The following is a 27,537-nucleotide window of genomic DNA, read 5'->3' as shown; positions in this document are numbered from 1 at the left end:
AGCGTCAATCATAGAATCATTGAACATGATAAGTAAAAAGTCGAAGGACGTCCACATTGCACGGAACCAGGGTCTTAGTGAAACACGTGGCGCACCATTAAACAATCATATTTAATTAATACAGGATTACAAAATAATTGGACAAATAAATAAGTTGTTAACATCATACACAGAGTTGTGCTCGAAACACGAAACGTCAATAACTTAAATAATTTCATTCATTGTAACAAAATCTTGTTTAAAATGTAATATTCATGATTTAATAATATTTAATAATAACTGCTGCATGTTTTTTTTACGTACAATAAACAAATTGACTGTAACAAAACCAGAGGTGGTTATTAACGTTTCAAATGCTCGAGCTATATTTCAATGGGTTAGACAATTTCAAGACAATAAAACAGTTTGTTATTCTTCATTTTCTTCTAAAAAGCACATAGTAACATCGGCAATTTACGGTCATATTTGTGGTGAGTCGAGTTGAAGGGATGTATAAATGCTAATGTTATATCAAGAACGTAACCAAATCATTCTTTCTGCCAATCGGTGCATATTTGCAAAAATCTTCCTAATTTGCAACGTACTTGAAATATCTTAGTTTAAATTTTGCCAAATGGATTGTGACTAGTCAATTTAAATACTTTTAGTCATGTCATCGTACGTGGCTCATCGAAACCATGACATCAGCAACAAATAAATATTAACAATTAATTTCTTTAGTTCTTACAAATTATATATACTCACGTTGCCTATGCACGCTGAAAAGGTCTTTATCAAATTCTTAAAAATGTTTCTTTTTTTGTTTGATTTTGTAAAAAATCTTTTGATTATGCCAAATTGCCTAATTTTATAAAATCTAGTAACGCTCGACGTTGTTCGCTTATCAATACTTCTTAATCGTAATTTTCATGCTTTCCTAATCAGTTTTATGGTTTTCCCTTCGCAATACAACTTTAACTTTTATATGTACAATAACACTTACACGAGACTAGGTTGTTTTCTAATGTGATTTTATGCAACTTAAAAAAATCTCAACGAATGTCATTGGTCCAAACAATCACTTATCGATCGGGTAGTAACAAATACCTTATACTCTCACTACGCATGCGTAGTAGCTCACACGATCCAATAAAAGAGTATAAGTGATTTGTGTCACATACATCGCGTAATAATGATAATGATTTTACACTTTGGAGTGATTGATATTATTTTTTGATCAATACACGCCGGGATAACAACTACAATCATGCTTGAGTTGAATCGAAATTAATCCGGTGGATTAACTTGTTTATATTATATTATAGGATATTTAACATGCTTTAAATGCAAGGTATCACAAGGTACACACAGAAGTGTCTTTTAACTCGTCACGTCGTCACCCACTTTCGTTGAATCGCGCCGTTTTCGTCCACCACGAGAGGAAATTGACACTGTGGATAGGAACAGCAATACGGACGATGATAAAATCGTTGGGAACATCAGCTTAAACATTGAGGTCAGCCATCATTTTGCGGAAATCGGCTAACGTATTATATTCTGGGTCGATATCGATGTCAACGAAGTCATGGGTTGACTCCGTTCGCTCAAAAATTGGGTTGTACCGACTGAGTGATAGTGGACAGGGCAAGAGTTCCTGCATTACGGAATGATGAATGATTAGGGACGTCAAAGTGCCAAACTCTTTTGTAAATCCCTGCAAAGAAATAAATTTTAAATTAGTTTATTACCTAAATTCTCCAATAAGCAAAAATTACCTTAATTCTATATCCTTTGTTGGTTTTCACAATCAAATAATGAGCAATTCCCGTTTGTTGGAAGTTACGGGGAACGCGTAGAGACAAAGCAAAACAACCAATCTTACTGGTACTCTCTCGTACCATAAAAGCCCCGACTGGTTCCTGGCCTAGAATCTCCAGAGCAATTTCCCTGGGGATACCAGCTTGAAACCAAGGTGCTCCCCGTAACTCATCTTCCTCCTGGTTGTTCAACGAATCACTCCTTTCCGGCAATGGGGGCGGAGTCGGTGTAAACCCTAGGTTACCCTCGGTACCCAGGTTTTGCGAGCAGGATCCACTTGAAGTTGAACTAACCTGTGAGATGCGCTTCATCTTGTAATCCTGGATGTTCACTTGCGCTGGCAAATTCTGCAGGTTGTTCCGATTATCCTCATTCAGGTTGGATCTCACATCATTCTTGATACATTCCAACTTGCTTGTTGAATCAGCGACAGTCTCGTTGACATACCCTCCACTAAGCGGACGATTGGTGGGACTTACAGGTGTGCTATTCAAAGAGCTGTCGTTATTTACCAAAGGGCAGCTATCATCGTCTTCATGATGGTGATTGTTGGTAAAACCCATAGCCAATCGCTTAATCAATGGAGGTTTCTCAGCAATTCTCTTATAAGAGTTCATCTCAGTTGGAGAGTTGCTTTCATCACTGCTAGGTGTACTCTGCTCAGAATGACTTTTGTCTGATGAACCCAGCACATTATATTTGTGCATAACGTTTAATCCTGGAATGGAACTCGGTGGTGCTAGTCTCAAACCACCGCCGACACCTCCGACTGCATCGGCATTATTCAACTGAACCTCCATTGAATCAGTTTGATTGTTGATCATGCCGGTCTTTTCCTTCTTCAGCGCGTTCGACAACTCCTTAGCCTGATCAATAAAGAAAGAAAAAATACCAAACGTAAGTTAAAATCGCACCGAGTTGATAATTATGCCGTCGAGGGGAGACGCGTCTTACCCAGAGCACTTTATCCGATGTGTGCGTTTGATCGAGTTGCGATGCAATTACATCTTGGAAGGTTGGCTGTTTCTGCAGCTGCGCCGCATACGCCATGCGAAATGCATTCCCCACGATTGCGTTGAGTTCCTCGGCCTGCAAAACGAAAAAAGAAGCTAATAATTTTCCGTTGCACTTCAACTACAACGCAAAAAATACAAAAATAAAACTGAACATAAAATGTTAGTAAAATATGAACCGGTGTCTTATTGTCTTTGAGGAGAAAACTTTTTGCGAGGAATCTGTTTTTCTTTTACGTCTGCGTCATCCTCGTAAAAGTGTCTATGGTTTCTCCATTAATCAACTGCTAATCGAAGAATGCTTTCCGAGTCGCGTTCGCTCGCACCCGACCGAGTGATAAATCGTTTGATATTGCCGCATCAGTGACCGTATCAAATGGTGTCTTTTCTTTTAGTGTATACTTTTTGTTTCCACCAACAGCAACTTCCACTAACAGTACTAATCATTAGCGATAATATGATTTTCTTTATTTATCTGCAATAAAGCAGCGGCAAGAAGTGAAATCTCATTTTCTCCGCGCGTTTTCTATGCGTGTTTCCCAGCGCCACGATGTGAAATGATCCCAATTGACTTGTCATACGCTTTGATTGACATCTTATGTTTAGCGAATAATGAAGTAATTAACTGAAGTCATTCACCAACCAGTGATACAAAGAAACAAGCACGAAGAAATGGAAAACTGATGTAGACCTCAATCAAGTGAATTAAGGTGTTATTTTCTTTGCTTGAACTTTTTGTTCAAGATGTCTTCTTGGTGAGCGCATCAATGTTTTTTATTTCAGTAAAAAATAAAGAATAAATAAAATTCAACAAAAAAATTAATTTTTGTCACCTTGTACATGTACTATTTTGATTAACCACTTAATTTGGTAAATAAATCATAGCGTTTGAACTTGAGTCAAAAAGAGTTTCCACCATGCGCTCCGGTAATTAACAAAATGTTTATTTCTGCTTTTTATATAATATAACCGTCGGTGGTACGTAATGTGCGGTAGCCGCATGGTGCTTGCGCAAATTTTCAACTGAATTATTCCGACAAGGGGGGACGGCAAACGCGAGCGTCGTAGAGAGCAAATTTGCTAATTAGTTCAACGAGCCGTCAACCGACGTTTTCCCCTCTTTATTATTGTGAGAGCGACGTCGTTGCGCGTACCCCCGTCGTTGTTTAAGCTCGGCTTGACTAAATTCATAGTTTACTTTAGATTTGACTCGAATTCCGTCCGCACAACGAAAGTTTTAACTGCTCTCGTGAGATCTCGAGCGTGTTTATCATCAATTTCCATTGCGATAATTAATCGCACCGACGACAAGTGTGAGAAATCACAAATCACACTTGAGTTTAAATAATTTAATAACAATAAGTGGGGCGTCGGCGTTCGCAAGATATATATCTTCATTGTCGTGCGGGCGTCAACGACAGGTAACGCAATCCCACAGGTAATAATATATCACAATAATGCTCCATTATTGCTGTTGAAAGTGAAATATCGAACTGGAATGCTGGCTTTGTGTTCTGCGTTTCTTTTTGCTGTTTGTCGTTTTTCAAATGCTCGTTTATAAGGAAAAACGCACATGTTAAATATCGCAGCAAACAAATACAAACTCAACGAAAGAAAAATGTGACATGAAAGACGTGACCGAATTGATGTCTTTTTTTTTCCGTAGCGTATTGTGCATTTCTCGTTCTGATATTCTTAACATTTTCAACAAAATACAAAAAATTCCGCGCGAGTTATATAAATGACCTTCCACTACATTAATTTCCCATCAACCGCCCACGACCGACAAGATGTTAGCGTATTTAAAATACACATTTCTCACATTCCCAGATTTCTCAGCGTGAAAAAATGAGACGATATTAAAATGCAAAGATTAAGCATGCATTCTGCACGTCGCAGCATTATTTATATATGTATGAAATGATATTCAAGCAGTTGCGTTGTTATTATTAAGCTTCAGTCAGCCGAGTTCGTTTAAAGCGTTTCCTCTTGGCTTTGAAATTCATGATAAATCTTGTCGTCAGCGTCTCGAGTCGGGTCGATGCAAAACTGCAAAACGCCATTAGAATAACAAATTCATTTCTGTATTTTTCCGCGCTGTGTTTTAACGACAGCGCAATTCATATGGTAATTATTTCGTGGCGTAATTGAACGTAGGACGAAATCAACCTACGAGAACTGAATTGCTCCAGAAGTCGCACAAGGTGATTATTTATTATACGTTTTATTTTTGCGCTGCTTTTTAATTTTAATCGTTACGTTGCAGAGCCGGAATTCGTTTTGTTCGCTTGCGTGATTTAATAAGAATTCCTGTCGTCGACAACGCTACAACGGCCGATGAATGCAAGATTAATTAGATGTTTTGAATTAAAATATAAATTGCATTCGCGCTCATGTTTTTTGTTTGATTGCAATCGTTATGTTCTACACGTTCCCATCAAGATATTAATCTGAAATGTATTGATTTTATATTTCGAGATCTTGAGATATGCAATCAAAAATGCAAAAAATCAGGTTTATCTGCAAATGTTGTTTACGTGGAACAAGAGGAACATGACGCTTTAAACTTCAAGATGTCGATGGCAAGTTTGCAAGCGACTTTTATAAGCTGCTTTCGTACATCCCGTCCTCAAAAGTTTCATTACATCGAGATGTCATCGACGTCGAACTTAATTCCGGATATTAAACCTTATCATTTAATGAACATTTTCGATTACCAGCCGTCTCCTTTGTCTCTGTTTAATTTCCAGTTGTGCCCTTTTTTACGCAATCATCAAATTTAACTTGTTCGTCAAAGTTTATTCGTTTGCACAGACGAACGAAAAACAAGCATGAGTTTTATTCGTCTTCTTTTTGTTGGAAAATAAAATTAGTCAATACAAATTTCGCGCAAAGTTTTTCAGCGTCCGCAAGACGAAGCGGAAATGAAGTGTAACCAACGAGTTAATTAATAAAGAGTGTGTTTGCCGAGCGCACGAATGGTCCAGTAACGCAGTGAAATTGAAAGCTTATGCCGAGGGTAAACCAGATGAGAGACAAACAAAAAAACTTTTTTCGAAAAAGTTTATCGCCGCTTTTTGCGAATATCTGCATACAAAATATGAATTATTCATCGGATATTTTTCCGGACGACGGTTGCGGGACTATTTTAATATCGGCATGTCCGGCTGCAGGACGACCGAATCTGAGAGGTTTGTGGAAATACAAGCGTGGAATGCGTACATTCCTACCAATATAATTTTACGACCGCAAGGGGCTCTCTATGACAGTCAGATAACTGCCCACCGAGAAGAGACCAGATCCACACCACTTCAAACATGTCCTTTTTGCTTGGGAAAAGTCCAGACGCAAACATATACACTCCGGCGACAACCAGTACCAAAAGTTGTGTAATATCCGAGCATCTTCAAGAGTATTGAAGTATACTTTAGATATGAACTCATCGGCGAGACGATGCAACCGCACTCCACTTTCACAATGGCACACGAAATTTGTATATTGTATAAATTGGCTCAAAACAAACATACCATATGTTTATTGACTAATTCCACCCAAAAATATGAATTTTTATTAAAAACTAGCTGACCTGGCGAACTTCGTACCGCCTTATTTATTTTTTATTTATTTAAACTTTATTACACAAAAAAATAATATTGTACAAAAGGCGTACTTAATGCCGTAAGGCATTCTCTGCCAGTCACATCGCTAGCGACCCGCCCCGGCTTCGCACGGAAGTAAAAAACCGCATCAAAATCCGTTGCGTAGTTTCAATGATTTAAGCATACAAAGGGACAGACAGAGAAAGCGACTTTCCTTTTTCAAACAAAAACCTGTGTGTCAAAAACTTTAATAACCTTATTGTTGGCGCGGCGGGTATGTCACAAATTACCACAGATCACTATGTAAGTCATGTGAAGTTTATATATGCGTTTTGAAATCACACACATAGATGGCGCGACAACGGGAAACGGGTTTTATTTTTTTTCAATCTTTCCGAGACATTTTCCTAATATTTTTTTCCGTAAGAACCTTCTACAGAGTATTTGAAAACTGCAAAAAAAAAATCAGCCAAATCGGTCTAGCCGTTTTCATGTGATGGCTTGACCACGCGAAACGGGTTTCATTTTTATATATATAGATGAATCAATCTAGATGGTAATAAAAAATATACTGTTGCTTTATTGCCGATTGAAGACATTGCCACTAGTATAATGTTTACGGAAGTATATTGCGGTTGAAACACTCGAACATTCACATGTAGAGATCCGTATTGCTCCGCACGGGACACGAGAGTAAGTCGATGAATTTGAGCAGCAAACAAACAATGAGCCAACAACGATTTCTTATTATGTCTGTGGCTTTTGCGGGCTCCTTACTATTGCTCTATTGTCCGACGCAAGAAAAGAAATATACACCATTGTACATACCTACTCATATAACACTCAAAAAAACGAATTGGTAAAAAAGCTGCCAGACAATTGATTGAGAACCCTATTATTAAGTAATTAGACTGTACCCTTCTCAACGAACAAACAAAACGAAAAAAATCCCAATTATAATCAATAAAAAACTTGGTAGCTACCGACTACCGACTACCGACTGAATCCCTAATGGAAATATTATTTGTTATTATCGATATTTTTTTTGCTTCTTTTCGTGTATGCGGGCAGTGTATTAGAGGCTGCGGTTTGTTGATCGAGTAGCATTTAGGGTTGGTTATGATTGCCGTTGCTGTGTAATATATTATTTATTGGATTGTGTGCGGGGCGCCCCGGTGGTTGTAATTGTATTTAAGATAAGCTGCGCACCCGAGCGCGGGCGCTATCGACGTTTATGGTCATATGGGATATAAATGGCTTTTAATTATTTCCCCCCGGGCTACACATGTTTTGTGGGATTTATTTCTTGACGATCGAAAAGCGACCCGAAACTTTCTCTTCTTCCGCTGCGGAATATAACGTAAACGAAAAAAAATCCAGCATGCGGTAAAAGCGTGTCAGAATCGGAAGAGATAGGCACAAAATAACGTCTGATTTATTGCTTGTGGTTAAATCGCAAGTAATCAAAATAGAAATAGTAAATATTTTGTATATACTTTGATATAGGTACATTCGTAGAAAAGCAAATTTGGTAATTTTTTAAGTTTTGATCAAAATATTTCTTATTTTGAAACGTTGGTTCTTTTACTGTCGCCAGCACATCACGTCTGTTATTGGCAATCATCGCGCAAACATTGAACGCCAACTAGAAAACGGCGGCGGCGGCAAAGCCATAGAGACATATTTACTTCATGCCATCGGCAAGCTCGTGAAGTCGCCTTAAAAAAATCTCCAGATATTGCGGAACTTGTGAGCTCATCTTGAAAGAAGTCAGAGGAAAAGTGTACCACACATAAAAGACTTAATTAAAGCAAATAAGAATTTCTAAGGACCGAGAGGGAGAAGACACAAAATTACTTTTACGATCGAACCAATTTATTGCGATGTAGCTGTTCATCGAACCTCATTAAAAATCTGTTAGTTTCTTGCAAGTATTTAATTTCAATAAAAATGTAATTTGTTTTCTATTGCGAATTGCAAATTGTATATACAGTAAAATCCGTTTAGTATGACTCCGCCTATATTGACCAGCCGGTTATTATGACGTAATTACACAAGAAGTTCGGTTTGCATATAATATTCTTTATCATTTTATAAAACGCTTTGTATGACGTCCGCTTATTATGACGTGTTTGTCAGTTCTCTTCGATTTCATTATAAACGGACTTTACTGTATTAAATTGTAGGTTGTTATGAAATAGTAGATAAAATATGTACATGATAAATGAGAACACGGTGCGTTATTAGCGAGGCGAGTGTTTCGTCAAGCGAAATAGGCGAAATAATTGTCGGGGCGCTGAGAACGCCGGCTGAACGTATTGAAACAAAGACGTCCCCATTAATACGCAAAACATTAATGCACGTTTACGTAGTAGTGTACTTATTAGCCGTGTGTAAGTAATGAGCCTTCTGTGAAACGCCGCCGCCAAAAGCTAAGAAACAATTAAAATCGGTGCGTTTCTTCAGTTGTTTCTTCTTGCAAAACATTTTCTCGTCTTTACATCACAATCAAGCGATGACTTAGAATGCCGCTGCGGGCAGAAGTGAATCTGTTTTTCTCTACACATACCTAATTGCACGACAATTTCCGCGAAAAGCAAGCGCAACGACCAGTAGAAACAATTTTACCACGCGATAGTGTGTGAATAATTATTTCGCGACACTCGGCGTGAGCAAATTAATTTACTCGCAATGATTGGCGGCAACGGAGGAAGGGTGTCGGTGTCGTACGCACACACACCGTGCCGATTTGAGATTGATATATTATTCGAACTTAAGATACGCACAGCTGTATGTTACGCATGAAACACACTCGTTGCTAAGAGTGCCAGTAGTTGACGGCTGTGAAAATGGGAAAGTGACGTGGAAACACACGAATAATTGGATGCAATCACGCGCGCGTCTTGCCCTACCAGCTTCCCAGTGTGGTGAGAAGTACAAAAGAAGAAATGCTGTCACTGACGGGTGAGCCCCGAAGGAATCCGGAGAAATCTAAAACAACCCACAAGGATACGGAACCATGCGCGTTTGCCAAATGTGTGGTGGGACTTTACTTACACGCCTCTGTAAACACGCTCAAAGAAAACGCAGCAGAAGCAGGAAAAAAATGAAATTCAAAAACCGTAATATTCATTAATTTGATTGGCCACGGTTTCAAGCTGTCAGCCATTGGTATAAAAATAAAACGGTACTACATCAAATCAAGCTAGCATGTGTTACATACGCTACCGTTGTGAATTCGTTTCATTCTATTGTTGGGTTGTTCATTTTGCGTTTTATTTTTTGGCGTAAGCCCCACTGGAGGGCACTTACGACGACACTAAGTAAATAATGGCCCTCTGAATGCAGGTTATTTTCGGCTGACACTAATCCCCTGCTTTAACTATCCATCACACCGCCTCCTGCTGATGGAGCGTGTAACACGCGCACGCCGCCGACACAAGAAGATGTTCGTCACCCTTATTCTAGCACCTTGTCAATATGCCATCCGAGATTATATCCGACAGATGTAAGTCCCGTTTTGAATCTCGAACAAATAACAACTTGACGATTTCGGTGGTCCTATTGAAATAAATGCCAATGGCCATTCTCTGCCATTTCATCTCAATTTATTAGATAATATAAACGTTAATTAATATGCATATGCTTTTTTTCTTTTGATTTCACAAGATGTGAACGTAATGGAATTCTTCGAAGGTTCGTGCGACACGCAAAACGCATTAATTAGCCGAGAGTTTTATCATCGTCGACCTGTTCGAACCGCGCACGCTGTGCTGTAGTGTGCTTATTAATATGTAGTTTGCGCTTAATTAAAACCGGAAGGCATATAAAGACGACTGGCTCTATTACAGCGCTTTATGTGAGACAAACGGCAAAGTTGGTGGAACGAAGAAGAAGAAGCCGGCGAAGTGATTTGAGAAACTTGAAAACGCCAAGAAGCTATGAAGAGCATTGTGGTGATTCGTTCATGAATGAAATCGTTAGTTATTGCAACCAGTCGGAGTTCCCACCAAATGCGTTCGCTAATGATAATTTACTTTAGTTCTTTAACAGTAATCGAGAAGCACTTTGCGCTCGCATTAAATTCGAGAGTTGTACTCGTGATCTAGTTATCATCACTAACACACAACATTTTATTTAATATCGTAGAATATTTATTTTAGTAACTCTTATAATTTTTGGTGAGAATATTTAAATAGTGAAAAAACTGTAAAACACATAAAACCGAAAATTAAATAGAGTTTTTATTTTTAATGCCGTTGACGGTGAGTTTCGATGCGCTGCTTGTTCATTCGGGCTACGTTTTAATTAAATTACGGCTGGTGGAAGCGGGCAACAATAAACATTAACGGCAAACTCTCATGCCGCACTCGTAAATTTCGTAAAATATTCATATAACAGGTGCCAAACAGTCGCTAAACCAAACTAACAGTTCACCTAAAATGTTTATGCATTTTTCTTATGATATTCATAAATCAGCAAATACAAAGTGCTCTCAGACGTAAGAAAATTTCGCTTATGATGCAGGTTGAAGGTTTAAAGCTAAAAAGCCAAAGTCGTGATCGATACGTCACGTCCAGAAATGCAGCGCTTCTTCATCCGAAACAAGAGAAGTACGAGTACGCGCGCTATTCGAGACTTGAGTGGGTGGGTACTGTGAATGCATGTCCGAAACATACTTCAGATCCTCCGGCGCGCTGTGCGCGTACCAACGATTTTTCGTCTTGGTTCTGTTTCGTTTTACCTGGCTCGGAATTCGGAGAATGCGGTCTCGTCCACGCCTCATCTCACGACCGAGGAGACGAAGACACTATTGCCGGCCGCTGTCCGTGTGCGTCTGTGCTGGGCTGGGATTATGGATGGCTCGTGATCCATTTAAATCTGATTTTCAATTTTGCACGCTCGCGAGATGGAAAAATGCGCCGCCGGCGGCGCGGCGCATGCAAATTGAATGTTTGGCGGTGTTCGCATAGTCGTCGATGGCGCCGAAGTGTTTGTTATACGATTTATATTTTATTTAGATTTCGATGCAATTGCGTGTTTAAGTTTATATCCGTTGCGAAATTGAGATGAAATAGGCTTTGACCAGTCTCTTCGTGACTGGTTTTATAATACTTACAACGGCTGTCATTCCGCGTTCGGAACAAAAGCGAAGGGAATTTTATAACGTTGCTTCATGTCATGGTCTAGTCTAGTATTATATTTCTTGCGCGAATTTCTACTCACATAGGGAAATAATTAAAATTTACACACAAAATATTAAATTCTAGAGTTTTAAATAGAGTAAAACCTCTGCATAATGATGTTCAATAGACTAGACATTTTAAACCGTTATAGGGAGATATTGTTACAGGAAGAAATAATTTTTTTTTGGTCGTCACACAGAGGAAAATTAATAAATTTATTTTTCAGACGCTGTTAACACAAATTTCGCGATTGTTTTGGATTTGTCGCGTTACAAGAAGATTGCTCAGTACTTTTAAAAGAAAATTCAAAATAAAGTTTGCGAAATATTTGCCTCACACTGTAGATGAAGTGTGAATGAGTGATATCTCGTCCCGCTTCGCAGAGAAACAGAATATTATCAGAAATTAAAATGCAAAGCGTGAAGAAACCGGACGAAATGAATCCTCCCGTTAGCGAACTGGTAGTCGGCTGACGATGGATTAAAGCGTGAATGTAGAACGCTACGGACCAGACAAAGTGAGACTGAAGTTACACCGCAATAACTTCGTATGTAAATGGCGGACGGCCGCACGCCGCAGGAAGTAGGAGGTACAAATTACGACGGCTTTGTTTCATCAATTTAAAAGTCAACCGAGCTACTGAGCGCTCTGCAGTGGGCAGAAGTTGTCGATTGTTTGTTACAAAAATTAAGACATATTTGTTTCAAATTTTTTAACTTTTTCTAAAAGAATTAACCGATGCTCTAGTTGCATTCCATACGAAAGTATTTTGAATCGTTTAGTGAGGTGTTTTCTTATTTTACCTGTTCCTGGAGGCACCCGGCATATTTTAAATATATTTATATTTTCGTCTTGGTAGGTATTTTCGGAATGGTAGGAATGTGCCCAACGCACTTTCTTTTCGGGGTTTGATTCACTCTTAAAACAAAACACCTCCGCTCTAAAATTAACTCAGAATATTTCTCATCTGATTCGGTAGTCGAGTCGCTATAATTCCATTAGTAAATTATTCTAAATATGCCCCCTGGGTAGAAGATGGCGACGGTATTGTCGTGGAATGCCAAACATCGAATGCGCAGTCCAAGGGTGAAACTATTCGCCGGCTACGATCCGAGATAAACCAACGAGAATTTCATATCAAAACGGAGAAATTGCATTACAATGCAGCAGGAGGCAATGCAATATTGAATGATTGAAATTTGACGTTTGTGACCCGATGCTAAACAAGCAGCTGTAATTTCTCATGCAGTTGCTCGCGATTTTGATGATGCTTTCCTCCCCACTCGGCTACCAATTGCAGGTAAATGCTTACACATTTAAAGAGTCATCTCAAAGAACAATGGAGGTTTCGAAGCGGTGAATATGCATATGAATCTGAGTGAGCTTCCTGGATAAACGCAGTAAAACTCAACTTTTTTTTGTGCGGTTGGTGCTAGCATCATTGTTCTTTTCATTCAGAAGAAATAAAAAATTTCTCTGTTTATAAATTTTTATTCTTTTCGCACAGCGCACATAAATATATCACGAACTCCCCAGATGCAGGCCGAAACAAAGGACTTAACACGCTCAAAATTAAAATTTCCACATTTGCATACTTTGCACATTCGCAACTTGCGCACTTGGTACAGGAAGCAACATAAGTTTTAAAAAGATTCTCCGTTTGATTAATTTATTTTACGCAGTGGGGAAATGTGAATTGTTTAATTTACCATTGTTAACTTTACGCTTCCTGCCGAAAATATAATTTTCACTGAAGTGCTTAAAAATTAGACAGCGCAAAAAATTATTCACAGCAACCGGCATTGTTTCATACTTTCAGAAACTTTATGATGACCCATATTTTTTATATTCATAAGGATTTTGATGTGCATTTTAAAAAAATCGCACCCACCAGACCAAACAAGCATTGTCCGCTTTTTCTGCACACTGCAGCTGCTGCCACGCCAGAGTAGGTATATATTTAAATATTTTCCGAGTCACACCAAGCATCAAATTAAAGTGAATGTTTGTGTTTTCTTTCCTTGCAAATGAGCACAAAAATACATACCACTGTCACTGTTGCGTTATATTTTGGTGGTGCTCGATTCGGAATTGAATAAATGAGAGAAATTTATTATACGAATGTTGCATGCGTGCATGACAAGCACCCGAAGGTATATGTAGGTCAAAAGAGGTAAATATTATACACATTACGCTGGAATGCGACGAATGTTCCTACAAAAACGGATTGCACACGCGAATGCGGTGCCTGCGAGCGTAAATTCACCTGCAAAACTTGTATGCGTGCCATGCTCATACATGGCTACGACTTTTAGCGAAATTGTTCAAATGTCGAGCGGTGTGGATATCAGCTGACGTCCTTGAGATCGAAACTCAAAACAACGTTCTCCGACTGGTTCTATCAATACAAGTAGGCCTGATGCAAATTGAAATACACACTGAATTTATTTTTAGATTTTCTATAAGACACGTCGAATCTTTTGTTCATTTTGTTAAAAATCACCTGGAGTACCAGGTTCTTTCAAGATGACTTATAGTCAATGACGAGTGGACTTGAATAACGATTGATTTCACATTTCGCGTGTGTGTGGATGTGTTTTTATCTAAAAAAACATGGCGTAACAAAAATTGAATGGATTTTTATGAAGAACCCTCACATTTATCGTGGGGTCCGCGATGAACTTTTGTGGCAGAATGCAAGCCATCCCACAAAAGATGATTTCTTCCAAGTCGTTCGGGCGTCCCACTTTGGGGTTTTTACGGCTCTACATTATATTTCCATTCCATTATATTTCGGGGTAGCTAGCCGGGCAGGGCAAATACGATTATAAACACTCCGAAATATGCTTTGCGCAGTCAAGCGACTTCATTCTTTTCGAATCACACATTCATGCGTGCCGACCCAAACGGCAATTATTCCATTGTCGACCTGACAGGAGGACTTGAGTCTCAAGTCTCCCAGTTCATTACGCCATTGTGAAGTGTGGACATCTTTTGAGAGAAAAATAATAAATCGTAATGCGAAAAGCTGGCCACTCAACTATAGAAAATATTGACTGTCGGAACAGATATTTCACATGTAGCAGCTGTAAAAATGTGAAAACTACTTGAGGTTTGAATCGAATTTCAAGGGTTTTAATAAACAATTAAATAGTCATTTCACCCTTTGGATTCGATTCAATCAGTGGACGTAGACGGTGGAAAACGGGACGATTTAATTAAGCACGGATCGGCGATTTGCGGCCAAATTATTCGTTCACTTTGTAATTCCATCAATTGTATTATTCCTACGAATGTATGCGCCAGAGTCGGAATGAGTCAATGCCGGCGAGTTGGAGTCGGCAACGGCTCTCAGCGTGGAGAAGAAGACGAAGAAGCAAGAAGCTAAGGTTGCTGGCGATGCCGGGTCGTTGACTTGATACCACATGGCGCGCACTCTCTTCTCGAGGAGACCAGATCGCATTCCACAAACGTAAACGCTCGATGCAAAAACAATACGACCCGCAGTCATTACGCCGATTCGCACAACTCAACCATGTGCCGAATATAAACGGCGGCCGAGTCTCCTGACACATCATAAATCGAACATTTGCGCATACCTGCAGGTCGCGTATCAATAATTACCTGCAACTTTTGCGTGTGCCCGCATTGGTGACAACAGTAGGAAAGATAATCCGGTAGCGAGGGCACGAACTTAAGGACGTCGCATTGCGTCGCGCTGTATTCGTCCACAAGTTTCCTATAATGCACACGGAAACTGGGTCTGCCCACCACGGCTGCGGTTGTCTTGCTAAGTCTTCCCATGTCGATGGCGCCCGCGCTTGTGGCTGACGATTCCAGTAACATAACACCAACCGCACGCACTTTTGCACTGCGCAGGAAGAAAGGTGGATATCACTGCGGCGCAATCGATTTGGCGACCGAGTTATTCGCTGACTGCATACGCGAACCACGTACTTGATTCTCTCGCTCGCGCAACGCAACTATTTTTAATTCCCACACTGCCAGTCGCACCAGACACACTCACTGATTAAACGCGGCGCAACAATCTTAATGAAGCGACGCAGCAGCGCGAAGTAAAACGATCCGGGTACCGTCTGTCTGCTCTCTGTGGCTCTTCGTGGCCTTCGAGCTGCAGCAGTGAACGGCACGACGGCGCTGAAGATACTGCCATGGTGTGGTATTCCGAGTGTGTGGGTCAGGTACCCATGGTACCGCGTGTGCGCGCTGGTTGGCTTACGCCGTGGCCAGGTACCCATCGGAATGTTGTCACCAGCAAACGAGCGAGGCCCGCGTATATTTCTTGCACATTGTGCTATTATACCGGAGGCTTGGGTTAATAACAGAATAACTATTTCATAATGGCTCGTCTTTCACGCTTGCGAAAACTTGGGGAGTCGAAATGTTGAAATCTCTTTTGAGTGGGATTCTTGTAAATGTCACCATGGGTGCTTGAATGTTGCGTAGAATATTGATGAATGCTTGAATAGCGGACCACCTGTCCGAGATGACAAGACGGAATACGGATGAAAATTGCATTGTGAGTGCAACTTCAGAAATATTTTATAAATCAAGTGTGGGTCGACATATGGCTCTATTAAAATCTTGTCAAGCACAATCACTTTTATATTCTTAAAAATAATCATTTTTTGCCAAAAATTCTGCAGAAACAGTCAAATATTGAATTGTCTTACTTTTGATGCAGATATCTTAGAAAATATTAGTCTCACAGCATTGGTAAAAATACTCAGACAAAGAGAATTTAATTCTGCATCTTTTGGCTGTAAAATTTTTGAAATATCTGCGGAATAAAAGGTAAAACACTCTATTTTTGTTGCTATTGTTGCCTTGAAAGCTTTGAGTCTTTGTTTCCACAGAAATTCTTCGCTAATTTATGAATTTATCAAGGTTAATGAAATCTGTTTGTAAAACAATATTTGCGTGAGTAATTATATTATGCGCCGACATCCGCAAGATAGTCTTGGGCGCCGGCAGGTAATATTAATAAGATTAGGAAGCCCTTGGCATGATTGCCTTTGTGGCATGCAAGTATGCGCTTACCACATTACCCGGCGCGCTTCACGTCAAAAGCGCGTGTATTGCGCCGCGCCGCAATCGTATTAAATGTTGTCGACCATATAATAATTGCAACCAAGATATTGCGTTAATAACCGTGAACGTGGGCCCAGCGGACGCGCGCGCGCGCTCCGACTTGCATCGCAATTTACAGGAACGTCGGAAACCTGGCAACGAAAGCAGAAACACAAACAGCAACAACACGATACGAGTGAAGGCGCCGGAGTTGCCCACGTGGAAGGAGCTGAACAGAACCGAAGGCTGGCAGCTAAAGAGGATCCTTGCATCCTTGTGTATTCGATGAGTAATAATGGATTACATGCAACAGTGCATTGTTTACTGCGATATTGGCATGCAGTCAAGAGGATTTTTTTGTTTCTAACTTTGAATCTCGATGCCTTCCGGTAACCGCAAATATTTGCGGCTACAAAGTCCTTTACATCAACAACATAAAATACGCTGTAACAAACGCGTAGAAACATAAAAATAGAACTGAACGCAAAGAAGGCGTTGTTGCTCTGGTAGACTATGTGTAAGCAAACAACAATAATGGAAATGATTCTGTTCTCTATAAATCTCTTTTACATTTGCGAGAGCTGGGAGGAGGCGGTGTGCGGACGCTTTCCGGTTTTCCGCCGTTTGCGTTCGGTCGGAGGAGGAGGGCCTGGGAGCCGGAGGCAAAGTGCAAACAACATGTAAGTAAATCTCGATTTGGCTTTTAGAGACGAGGAGACGAAGTAAGTTATACGCTTTGGTCACACAATGCTTTCCACTGGAGGCGGCGGCAATGGCAACGCCAGTTGATGCTTTTTTTCCTAGTGTGGATTGCTCATTCGTATCGAACATTTCAGCACGTCACCGGGCGCCTAGTGTTAGCACTTGTTCTGCAAGCAATTCAATGCGATGTTGGCACTTTTCGCCACCACATTCCAAGTGCCAACGAGTTAAAAAACTGTTTAGCAGTTTTTTTCTCAAAAGGTTAAAGTGCATCAAGGGTTCAATCCAACCAAAAAACTATTCGAAAAAAATGAATTTTGCGATGTGCAAAGTCACAACCTTTCTTCAACCAGTTAACAATCCGTTACATAGTGAGTACTTCAACATTGTTGATCGATTTCCGCGCAGAAAATGCAGTTACATTCAAGCATTGCATTGCAAATCTATAAAAGAATTTCCCACTTTATATGCGCTCATGTTCATGTATACAACACCTCGAGCTGCATAGAAGGTGTCTTAAATATTCGAAATATCTGAAATCCTTCGACTTGCGGAGCATCTGGTAGAAGTGATATGTAAATACGCGTCGCATTTTCCTGTGCGGATGAACGGATCCCTTCGTTTTACATCATCTTAAATGTAATTTATCCATCTGCGTCTCCATGTCGATGTCATCGCGTCTGCGGAACCATATATTATCGCACTACGGGAATTAATCCCGTCGCGCGACTCCAGTTAAATAATAGGTACAGAGAAGACAGACTTGAAATGACGCCATTGAACTTCGGATTAATCCGGCGGAGACGTACCTACATTACGACATATCAAACAAGAAATTGTATAATGTAATTGTATGCAGCATGTGATCAATTTAAAATATATATTTTTATCCAAAACTAATTAGTTTGATGAGAGTTTAAAGTGGCTAAACATTTTTTTGTTTTAAGTGATTTTCAATGTTTTGAAAAAAGTTTTCGTGAAATGTAACGAATCACGACGTGCATGAAGGATAACACTTTGCACTCCTGGAGCGTTTGTGCTCGCAACTTCCAAAAAATACTGCTTCACTTAGTTTCCTAGGAGAGAAAAGTTAAGTCGTTTTAATGGAACGGTTTCCTGAATATTTTATTTTATTCGCACTTTGCACGCATCCTCTTTGGGCTTCCCCACTAATATTTGGTTATACACAGCGGAAATCCCCGAAAGTGCCTAAGGAATGAAAAAGGCGAAGATACAAAAATAGATGTGGATATCTTTTGATATGTGCGATGAGTCGCATTTCTTGCGTATATAAGAAAATCCCTGTTTCTCGGGAAACGTCACGAATTAAAGCGATATGCAACTTCCTGCACATAACAGGATTTCGCCACACTCTAAAAAATAAATAATACACAATATCTTGAGGCGTTAAGGAAAATATTGAAATTTCAACAAAAGTAAATGTAAACCAAGAAAATTTATCTCTGTATGTGTGCGTGTGTGGTAGTCCTTCCGTTTCGATTGGCCTGCTGTTCGAAGTTATAAAAAACAAACCCATAAAAATGTTATGACAATCGAGCCATAATTCATTGGAAAAAAGCAAGACGAGTTTAAAACGCCATAAAACTGAATCGGGAGAGAATCAAAAGAAAATGCTTCCATCTGGAGATGCTAACCGTGGGGAAATTTCCCTAATGCACAGGTTGAAACCTCACAGCATGCACAGACGAAAAATATCGCTAAAAATAAATCATCTCATAACGATGCTTTCGATTCTAAGCCTTTGTGTGATTATTTAACTTATCTCAAATGTAAAACACTAAAAATTATTTTATTAATTTAGCCACCGTAAAGATAAAAAAAAGCATTTCTGCCTGAAGTTGAAACGAGTTGGAAAACGTAGTTTATGTGAAATTTATGTAGCGTGCTTAAGCGGCCAAAACATCCGTTGGAGAATTTCTTCGCGGCGTCGCGAGACACGTTTGCAGACAGACGCGCACTCGCGCAACGCAATGCCTGTCATAACGATTAATCAATATTATTTAATTGCTCCTAAATGTCACGTTAATGATTCCACTTAGACGGTTGCATCTGCAAGTTGCATTCTTTCCGGGACGTTTACCACGCAAACGTGAAAAATGTCAGCAGTGTTTTCCATTGCTGGTTTGGCGACAACAATTTGTTAGAAACGGCAATTTTCTCTATTTTCTGCGTCGCCATGTTGACAACCAGTGAGGTGACAGAAGACGACATGGTAGTGAAATATGATTGTATTGGTACGAATCATTCCGCTGTCAGTGTCAGAAATAATGCACTTTAATTTAGTGAATAAGACAACGTGCAAAAATTTTGAAAATTGAAATACAAGTGTTTGTCAGAAAGTCTGAGAGTTTTTAACGATGCAATTAAAATAAAATTCTATTGTTACTTTAGTTTACTGCTTGTAAAGTCGCGACACTCAAAAATCACGTTTTGCAAAATAATAACCTCCGAATAATTGGATGTAAAAGGCAGAAAATGTTTCCTTTAATTTTGTTATTGCATGTTATGATTGCAACACTTGTAACACACAAGTTTTAGATATAAATAGGATGATATCTCATGTGATGCGTCTGGAAAAGTGGAAAATTGCGTCTCGATTCTACGTTTCAATTTGGATCTTGCACTTGAAATGTCTGCGTCTAAAAATAACAATCACAATTTAAGTGCGTCTGCTGGAAGCAACCCGTTAAAGTCTGCGAAAGTAATAACCAATAATATTTACTTTGTAAAAGCAAGCAAGAATGTATAAATAAAATTCCTGACTCTCAACTTTTGTAATTCAATTATTCCGAGTGGAATTACGTCAACGCATACGCACAGGTTGAAAGTGTGCGACTTTAATAATAAATGCTCAGCAAGATGCTGATTACGACTTTAATAAACAACAATTAGCGGCCGTAAACGAGGCTCTTTAAGCCCACCTCGCATAATTGCGCCCGTGATTATAGGAATTTCGCCAACTCGTTAGAATAAATTGCCCGCGCGCCGACAAGCAAGAGAGGGCTGATAAATGCATGCCATGTGCAGGTACGCAAAACGCGAGCAACTGGTTGCCATTTAAATAATATCGGCGTTGCACAACACCTCGCACGGTGTGAGAGCAGAAGCAAAAAGTGAGCGGTGTGTTTTTTAATTAATTCCAACATTTGCACGCACTCTGCACACAAGAATTCGCCGCGTGGCAATAAACGGCATTGTCACTCTCATTTTCGTTCGGCGGTACTGCTGGAGGGCGGCAGAGGCGTCCACAAAAGACGAGACAAAGGCTAGAAGAAAATGATGAAAAAAGGCGGATGCAAAAAGCGTGGAATTGAGAACCGCAATCTCCATACGGAATGAGAGATGCCAACCGAGGCATGAGGAACAAGGCACTCGGAATGTCCTTAATTCGAACACACAGAACAAGCCATCAAACACGTTGACATCTGTATTTACCATCATCTTGTGTTTGTGTGTATTCTTCTTTTGTGCTTCGTGTGGCTGCAATTGCGTGAATGAAGAGCCAGCGAATACGTGTGGTCGACGCGCATCGCACATTGACAATCTATTGAATTAAAGAGAACTGGAGAACCAGATCGCGCAAAAAGAAACAATGCGTGCAGACAAAAGGCCGCCGTGAACATCAATGGTGTAGGAAGCGAAAAATTGGAGCGCGAGAAAAAAGTCATTGGGATCGATGTGCGAAATACGTTACACAACATTTGTGTGTGTCAATTTCCATTAAAGTTACAATTTTCTTTGTTGGCTTTTGTAACTTTTGAACGAAATTACACGTTATCTGTTATTGTAATTGGCTAAAAATGAAAAAAAATTAAAAGTTCTGCGACTACTAAACTAATTTTACGTTTAATCATTTATCAAGTGAAAAATCATACATAAATGTAAAAGTTTCATGGAAAAAATAGTTTGGTAATTATTAGTTTCTCAAAATGTATTCTATATCTGCCATTTATTAATAGCTCACATTTCATAACCTCAAAACCCGTATTATTACCGCGGTATCATTTTTTGGCGACGTTTTTGATTGCACCATAATTTCCTCCCCGAAACAAAAGAACGTAAGGCGCTTATTACGTCAAAAATCCAAAAGGTACACACGAACAACCCGTTTACACCGGCTTCAGTAGTCTCCACGTCTCGTCATCGCCCGTGCGAGCAGATAGATTCAGAAAGGCATAATTAATTCGTCATTCGTGGCTTCGAACTAAATTACATGCTATTGAGGTTAGTGCTCACACTCACTTATACAACTGAGTGTGCGGTTAGCAGCTGTGGGCCGCCATGTACCCTGAAAACATTGAACCATTGGACCGTTGGCCATGAGCCCATACACGCGCGAAGATTCCAGAATGTGACACCGTAATTCGACACGGCAGTGCTGGCAAGCTTCAAGATCACATCAAAACATTGTGTTCACAAGTCATCCAAACACACTGCATCGGCGAGTAACAATTGTAATGTTCAGAAACGTAAAATTAAACATAGATTGCCATTGAAACTCAAGAAGAAGAGGGTTGATGATGAGGGTGCCCTTTTTATTCACTGGTATTACTTTTATTCTACGCTTAACCAATCATTACGACGAGAATAGTTGAATTCGGTTTAATCTAAAAAGTCTCGACGCGTCTCATTTCGATTACTGGTTTCCGGTTACGATTTCCCAGCCACGAAAAAAGCGAAAGCAATATCAATTTATTTTTTGACTGCCTGTTGTGCGGATGGCACCAAGCATGAAAATTGATATTTCCATGATTTCGCCCACTCAGCCAAACAACATATGTTTGCCTTTTTTAATGACGCACACGTTTCTCCTCGCATGAACACTTTTTTGGCGTGATTTGCCTCTTTTTGTGGCTCAGCCACTTGAATACCTGCTGGTTGATGGCCTGTTGGTAGATGGTGTCTGATTGAATCGTCGATGTCACCTGGCGTTTTTTGCTCAAAAGTCGCCTCATTAAAGCGTGTGAGTTTTATTTTTTACTTTCTAAATTCATTTCATTTCCAACATAATTAGGTGGACGAGATTTTTGTACAAGGGTACGAAGGAGACTTGCGTGGTGATGCACCTGGTGATTCCAGGCAATAAATTAGATTTACCGACGAAGGCAATTTCATTTCGGTCTATAATTTGAGCGATGTAAATCACTTTTTACAGCGCTACCGCGTTTTTCTTTCGTTTTCAAGATTAACGATTACAGTTTACTGGTTTACACGATTCCAACCACAACAGAAAAATGTTGTCGATGGTTATCTTTACGAGATGCTTGTGGTTTTGTTCAGAATTTGAGCAAGAAGAAAAAAAGCGGCACGAACAAAGCTCAAATCGTTTTAAATAAAAATCTCTGCCATTTTCAAGTTTCTCTCGAAATTTAAACACATTATGCCGTTGAAAACGCTTAAACTCTGCTTAATGTGATCTCAAGGTGGTGAAGGTAAAGATTTACGCAAGCTGTGTGTGCTACCGAAGTGCTCGGGTATGCGGGATGCTTCAGAAAAAGATAATTACTTGCCTGCCGAGCGCTGACGGTACGAAACGAATGGCAGTACTGCTGTGAGAAGTGGCCCCTCGGTTCGCGCGCCAGAAAGCTGAAGAGTCGCTCGTCAGGATCACAGGTAGCGTACGAGATGCGCCGCAGCGCGTGGGCCATATACACGACCTACAACAACACAAAAAAGTTTATTAACTTCACCATACACAAGCAGAGAAGCAAAGTGAGATTCCGAGAGGTTTTCGTTCTTTGTTGCCTCGGCTGCTGTTGAAAACAACAAAAAAAAAACAACAACCACGACCTAGTGCCCAACTGATGGATTAAAACTTGAGACTGTAAATGCTGCTCAGTTGCTCACTCATCAAGTGAACATCTTGTAAGTTGAGTTCTTGACTCCTCATATTCCACATCATTTGCATAGTTGTCGGGGAGCATGAAGGCAAAATTGGTAATTTTGTTAATGTGGTTTTAGTTGAACGAAGAGGGCGTGAGAGTTGAGCCCGCACGCTTAAATTAGAAATAAATTAGTTGCCGTCGTAGGTCTTAGGTCTAGGTATGGCTCCAACGTTAGATATTCGTGTTTGCATCTGTTTGTATCTGCATAAATGAGTGAGGAAAGTTGGCTGGATGTTTTGGTGTTGTTTTATGCGTGGAGGTACTACGAGTACCTGCGATTGTAGACCGCTCGGGGAGAGATGTGTATCTTTGAAATGGGGCAACGGGACGCTAACCTGAAATTGGAACTAGGGCGGATCCAATATTTTTCAGATGTGCTTTGTTTCTGCCGTTTTTGTTATGTTTCGCTTTGTTTTACATCTATTCGAACACAAAAAACAGCTTTAAAGTTTATTAGTTCTTTGGTTTGAAAAAAATGTGGATGTAGTTTTGGGTTTTGTGTGAATAATTTGAGTTTGGTCATGTTTTTGTTGATTGTAGTTCGGGATATGTTGAATTTGTAATAATTCAAGCATGAACATTTTGGCCATTGACAGGCTGAACAATCGGTGTATGAGAGATCAATGCAGCCACCGGCGGCATCAATGCTCTGCGTCTAGTTGTGCATTTCGAAGCATGAATAGACAATGTCAGAAATTCGCAACGCAACGTGGGACGCAGCGTAATAGCGCGGAATAGGTGAAACAATACGAATTCTGATTCCGCGCTGTTTGCACTCGCGCTTCAGTTTAGCTCGGCGGGATAATTTGCGCTCAATTACTTTCCTTTTGGTTTGAATTCAACTTCGACTAATAATACTGTATGATGACATATAACAAGATGGCATGCTACGTATGTGTATCCACTGATAACAACTTCAAGAAGTAAATATTGTATGTTAACTAATTTTTCTAAATATTTAAAGTCATTTTGAAACAATAAATAATCCAGAATGAATGAATGTTCTCAACTAGACGCGTTAAAAAGCACGAACAAAAAAATTGGAAACGTATAACGCTGATTTACGAGTTCGCCATGATATCCTGGACACAAAAAATTTACAGCGCGTCCCACGAGAGCGGCGTCCGGCATTTGCATCGTGTTCCCGTTGAAGATATGCGAACGCGCTTTTATCAGCGCGAATAAATCTAAAATTTATACCTATTATGAATTTCAATCGTCTATTAAACTTTATTATTTATATATCATTGTATCGCTCGCGTCCACAGACCATTAAGCCGCGCAACCGGCGTCGTCATCATCGTGTGGAGCCCCCAGTTACAGGCGCGTAGAGCGTTTAAAATTCATTCCCTGTCGTTTTACATTTTATTTTCGCTGTGATATTACCAACGATAAACTTTATTGGCGCGAGTTTGACGATAAATTCGATCGGTTCGTGTATTAATTAACCGGAAAACTCTGGTATAAATTATAGATAATATAATATCCAGTTGTATGGTGTGGGATTACTGATTTTAGATCCATTTATTAGCATAGTTATATTACAAAATAATAATAATAATAATAAAAAATTAAATGATTTTTTGTGTAACTAGTAACTATATATTGCGTGATATTCAACAATGTGCAATTACTATTAATTTGCTGATACAATTAATTAAATTGTGTGCAAAGACAGGAATTTCGGTTATTTCGTGTATTGACGTCATGAACTAGAGAATTAGAGAGAAATTTACTAATTATAAATAATTGAAGTGCTTAGTCAAGGATGAATTTTCATTGTTTGTAACTACAGAATCCTAGAAACATCGTTTTAATGATGAATAATAATCCTGTTTCAAAACAAAGCTTATATTAATATTATTATAATAATGAAAATAGTATTAACCGTTTAGTAAGTTTCCAAAAATCGTTTTATTATATTAAATTTTTATGTTTCTTGTATCTACTAATTGTTTTTCTTTTTAAAAAATTTGTAAAACGATAAGTTTTTCTTGTTACTGGCAAATGGTAATCGTTTTGCCCTAATGTAAGAACCCAAAGGAAGTGGTTGTCCGTCACCCCTCATCGCGGTCCAGATTTCGATGGGGTCGGTGGCGCCCGTCGAGAAATGATTTATTAAGCTGTCCGTTTCGGTCGACGCGTGCGGCAATCACGCCGCGCGAAAATAAAAGCAAGTCGCATCTCTCGTGTGTGAAATGCCCCCTTTTTTGTTCTTTTTCGCGTCCTCACGACTTTCTCGTAGCTCGTTTTAATGGTTTGCGGGCGTGCGAAGTGGGTGCGAAAACAAAAAAATCGAAAACAAAAGAGCAGAACACAAAAAAACAGAAAAAGCACAAAACTGTGAAGAGGAAAACAAAAAAGATTGCTTGTTCTGTCACATTACCAAAGAGAAGACTTTTTCGCGTGTTGCATATGTTCACTATTTGATTTTTTTTTTGTTATTTTTGTCACACGTGAGACATTTAAGTGCCCGTACAAATAATCTCCACAGCTTCTCGAAAGATGATAAATAATTCAATTTCTAATGGAAAGTTTTCACCGCGAGCGTGTAAATTGCTGCTCGCATTAAGCTGCGGCCATCGCAGTTCAAGTCCAGCGTTTTCCCGCCCCAAACTCAGTGAGCTTATAAATCTCGAAGCTTTTATTGATGTTGGAAGTACTTTAAGACACTGCACTTGCCCACTTTAGGCTACTTATGCAGATACTAATTAATTAAAAATTCATTTAATTATTATCATCGTCTAATTATAAAATAATAATTTTTTTTCACAAAGCATAAAGTGTTACAATTTCAAAATAAATTAATTAGAGTTCTCAAGTAAATTGAAATGTTTTTGTGCGGATTCGCAGTTAATTAATTAATGAAGCATTTGAAAAGTTTGTAACTAATGAATATATAACCTATATAATCGAATTTTCAAGTGCTTACGCTGGAAAAAATCAAGTACGAGTTAAAAATAATTACGTGCAATTCCAAAAAATAATAAAAAAAAAACCTCAACAGGGCTGCACTTAAGTTAATTGTCAACAATTCCAGGAAATTGTCCAATTTTTAATTAAACGAGAGTTAAAATTTAATATCAATCCAATATATTTTACAGCATTTACAGGTAAAGTCCATAGCTGAATTTGATGTTCACTTTTTAGAAGGAGGAGTGAAACAAAACACATTGGGCACTTTGCGATGAAACGCAAACGTGATTAATGAAAGCAATGTTGGAGTATACCGTAAAGCAATGGAACTATAGTGCAATTTGTTAAATTCGTGTTTCCACTAAACGCGCTGCAGAATAGACAAAATTACATTCCTCATTCAACGTGTATTCCAATATTCATTTTCCATCATCATTTCGAAATAGAATTGTACAGATTTGTTAATATTATCTAATATTCCCCGATTAGTACCTACTTCAGTTACAATATGTGAAATAAATATAAGTGACATGCAATTATAACGTTATGGCTTTCTTCTTCTATTTTTGGCTGTGATCATTGCGCATTACGCAACGTCATGTTGAAGCCGCATCAAAGCACCACCACACCGGACGACTCCGCGAGGAGTAATAAAACATCAAAAAGATATAAGTGAGATTAATGTCGTTAAAGTAGATTGAAGTGGAATCCGATCAATCATGCTGGCGAATTGTGACAAACGAATTTCACGCATTATTGGAAAACAGGCGGCCGGATGGGGAAAAAACATTATTCATTGCTTGTTGTCGAGCGCAACCGGCGTGCCCACACAACAAGCACGAACAATCTGATGCACAGAGGTTTAAACAAACAGAAGATTGCCATCATCACGTCGTAGCAGTGCCATAGGATACGATTGCCATAAATCGTTATTGCCGTGCTTTGATTTTTGTAACGTGTGGAGGCGCCGGGATTTCATACATATATTATTATTGTATTTATGATTAAAAGCATTTTCACTCGTCGCAGTATTTATACAGTTGAAAACGTTTAATTAAAGCTTTTTCCGAATTCAAATTTCAATATTTCAATTGATGAGGTGTAATCAATACAAAATAAAATAAAATACGAAAAATTACAAACTAAAAATAATAATAATTAAACATTCAGTGTTGTATGTACTCTCATGGTACTTGCTTGCTCTCTTATTATTAATGATGTCTGAGAACCATCAATATAGAAGAGGCACACACGATGCAAATGTGCACTTCAACACTCCTGAGCTTCAGCAATTCAAAAGCTCTTCGTATGCCAACATTTTCATTCG

General features: G+C 39.2%; 1 protein-coding gene and 1 long non-coding RNA gene across 3 annotated transcripts in view; both read right to left on the bottom strand.

The window, feature by feature from the left end:
* Positions 1–92: 92 nt before the first annotated feature.
* The window catches only part of LOC135790436 (EGFR adapter protein-like), a 103,135-nt gene continuing 75,690 nt past the window's right edge, over positions 93–27,537 (bottom strand). The window contains exons 4-7 of one of the 2 annotated variants that reach the window (XM_065300641.1): positions 22,920–23,066; positions 2,752–2,886; positions 1,755–2,663; positions 93–1,693 (exon numbers count right to left, since the gene is read on the bottom strand). In XM_065300641.1, the coding sequence (XP_065156713.1) occupies positions 1,484–1,693; positions 1,755–2,663; positions 2,752–2,886; positions 22,920–23,066 (1,401 nt within the window). In that variant the 3' untranslated portion in view covers positions 93–1,483. Of the gene's footprint in view, positions 1,694–1,754; positions 2,664–2,751; positions 2,887–15,219; positions 15,746–22,919; positions 23,067–27,537 lie in introns of those variants that run through there. The other variant, XM_065300642.1, reaches the window with a different exon arrangement.
* On the bottom strand, positions 14,022–15,208 carry LOC135790437 (uncharacterized). Its single transcript, XR_010547771.1, has 2 exons — positions 14,253–15,208; positions 14,022–14,198 (listed from the first exon to the last, which is right to left on the bottom strand). It is a non-coding gene; the product is annotated as an uncharacterized lncRNA (long non-coding RNA).

The sequence above is a fragment of the Atheta coriaria genome, unplaced genomic scaffold (assembly GCF_025399875.1).
Source record: "Atheta coriaria isolate IRGN ID8LTWV9N9 unplaced genomic scaffold, Caltech_Dcor_3.1 hic_scaffold_4_pilon, whole genome shotgun sequence".
Classification (NCBI taxonomy): domain Eukaryota; kingdom Metazoa; phylum Arthropoda; class Insecta; order Coleoptera; family Staphylinidae; genus Dalotia; species Dalotia coriaria.
The sequence above is the reverse complement of the archived record's forward strand: the minus strand, read 5'-3'. Positions and strand labels throughout refer to the sequence as shown.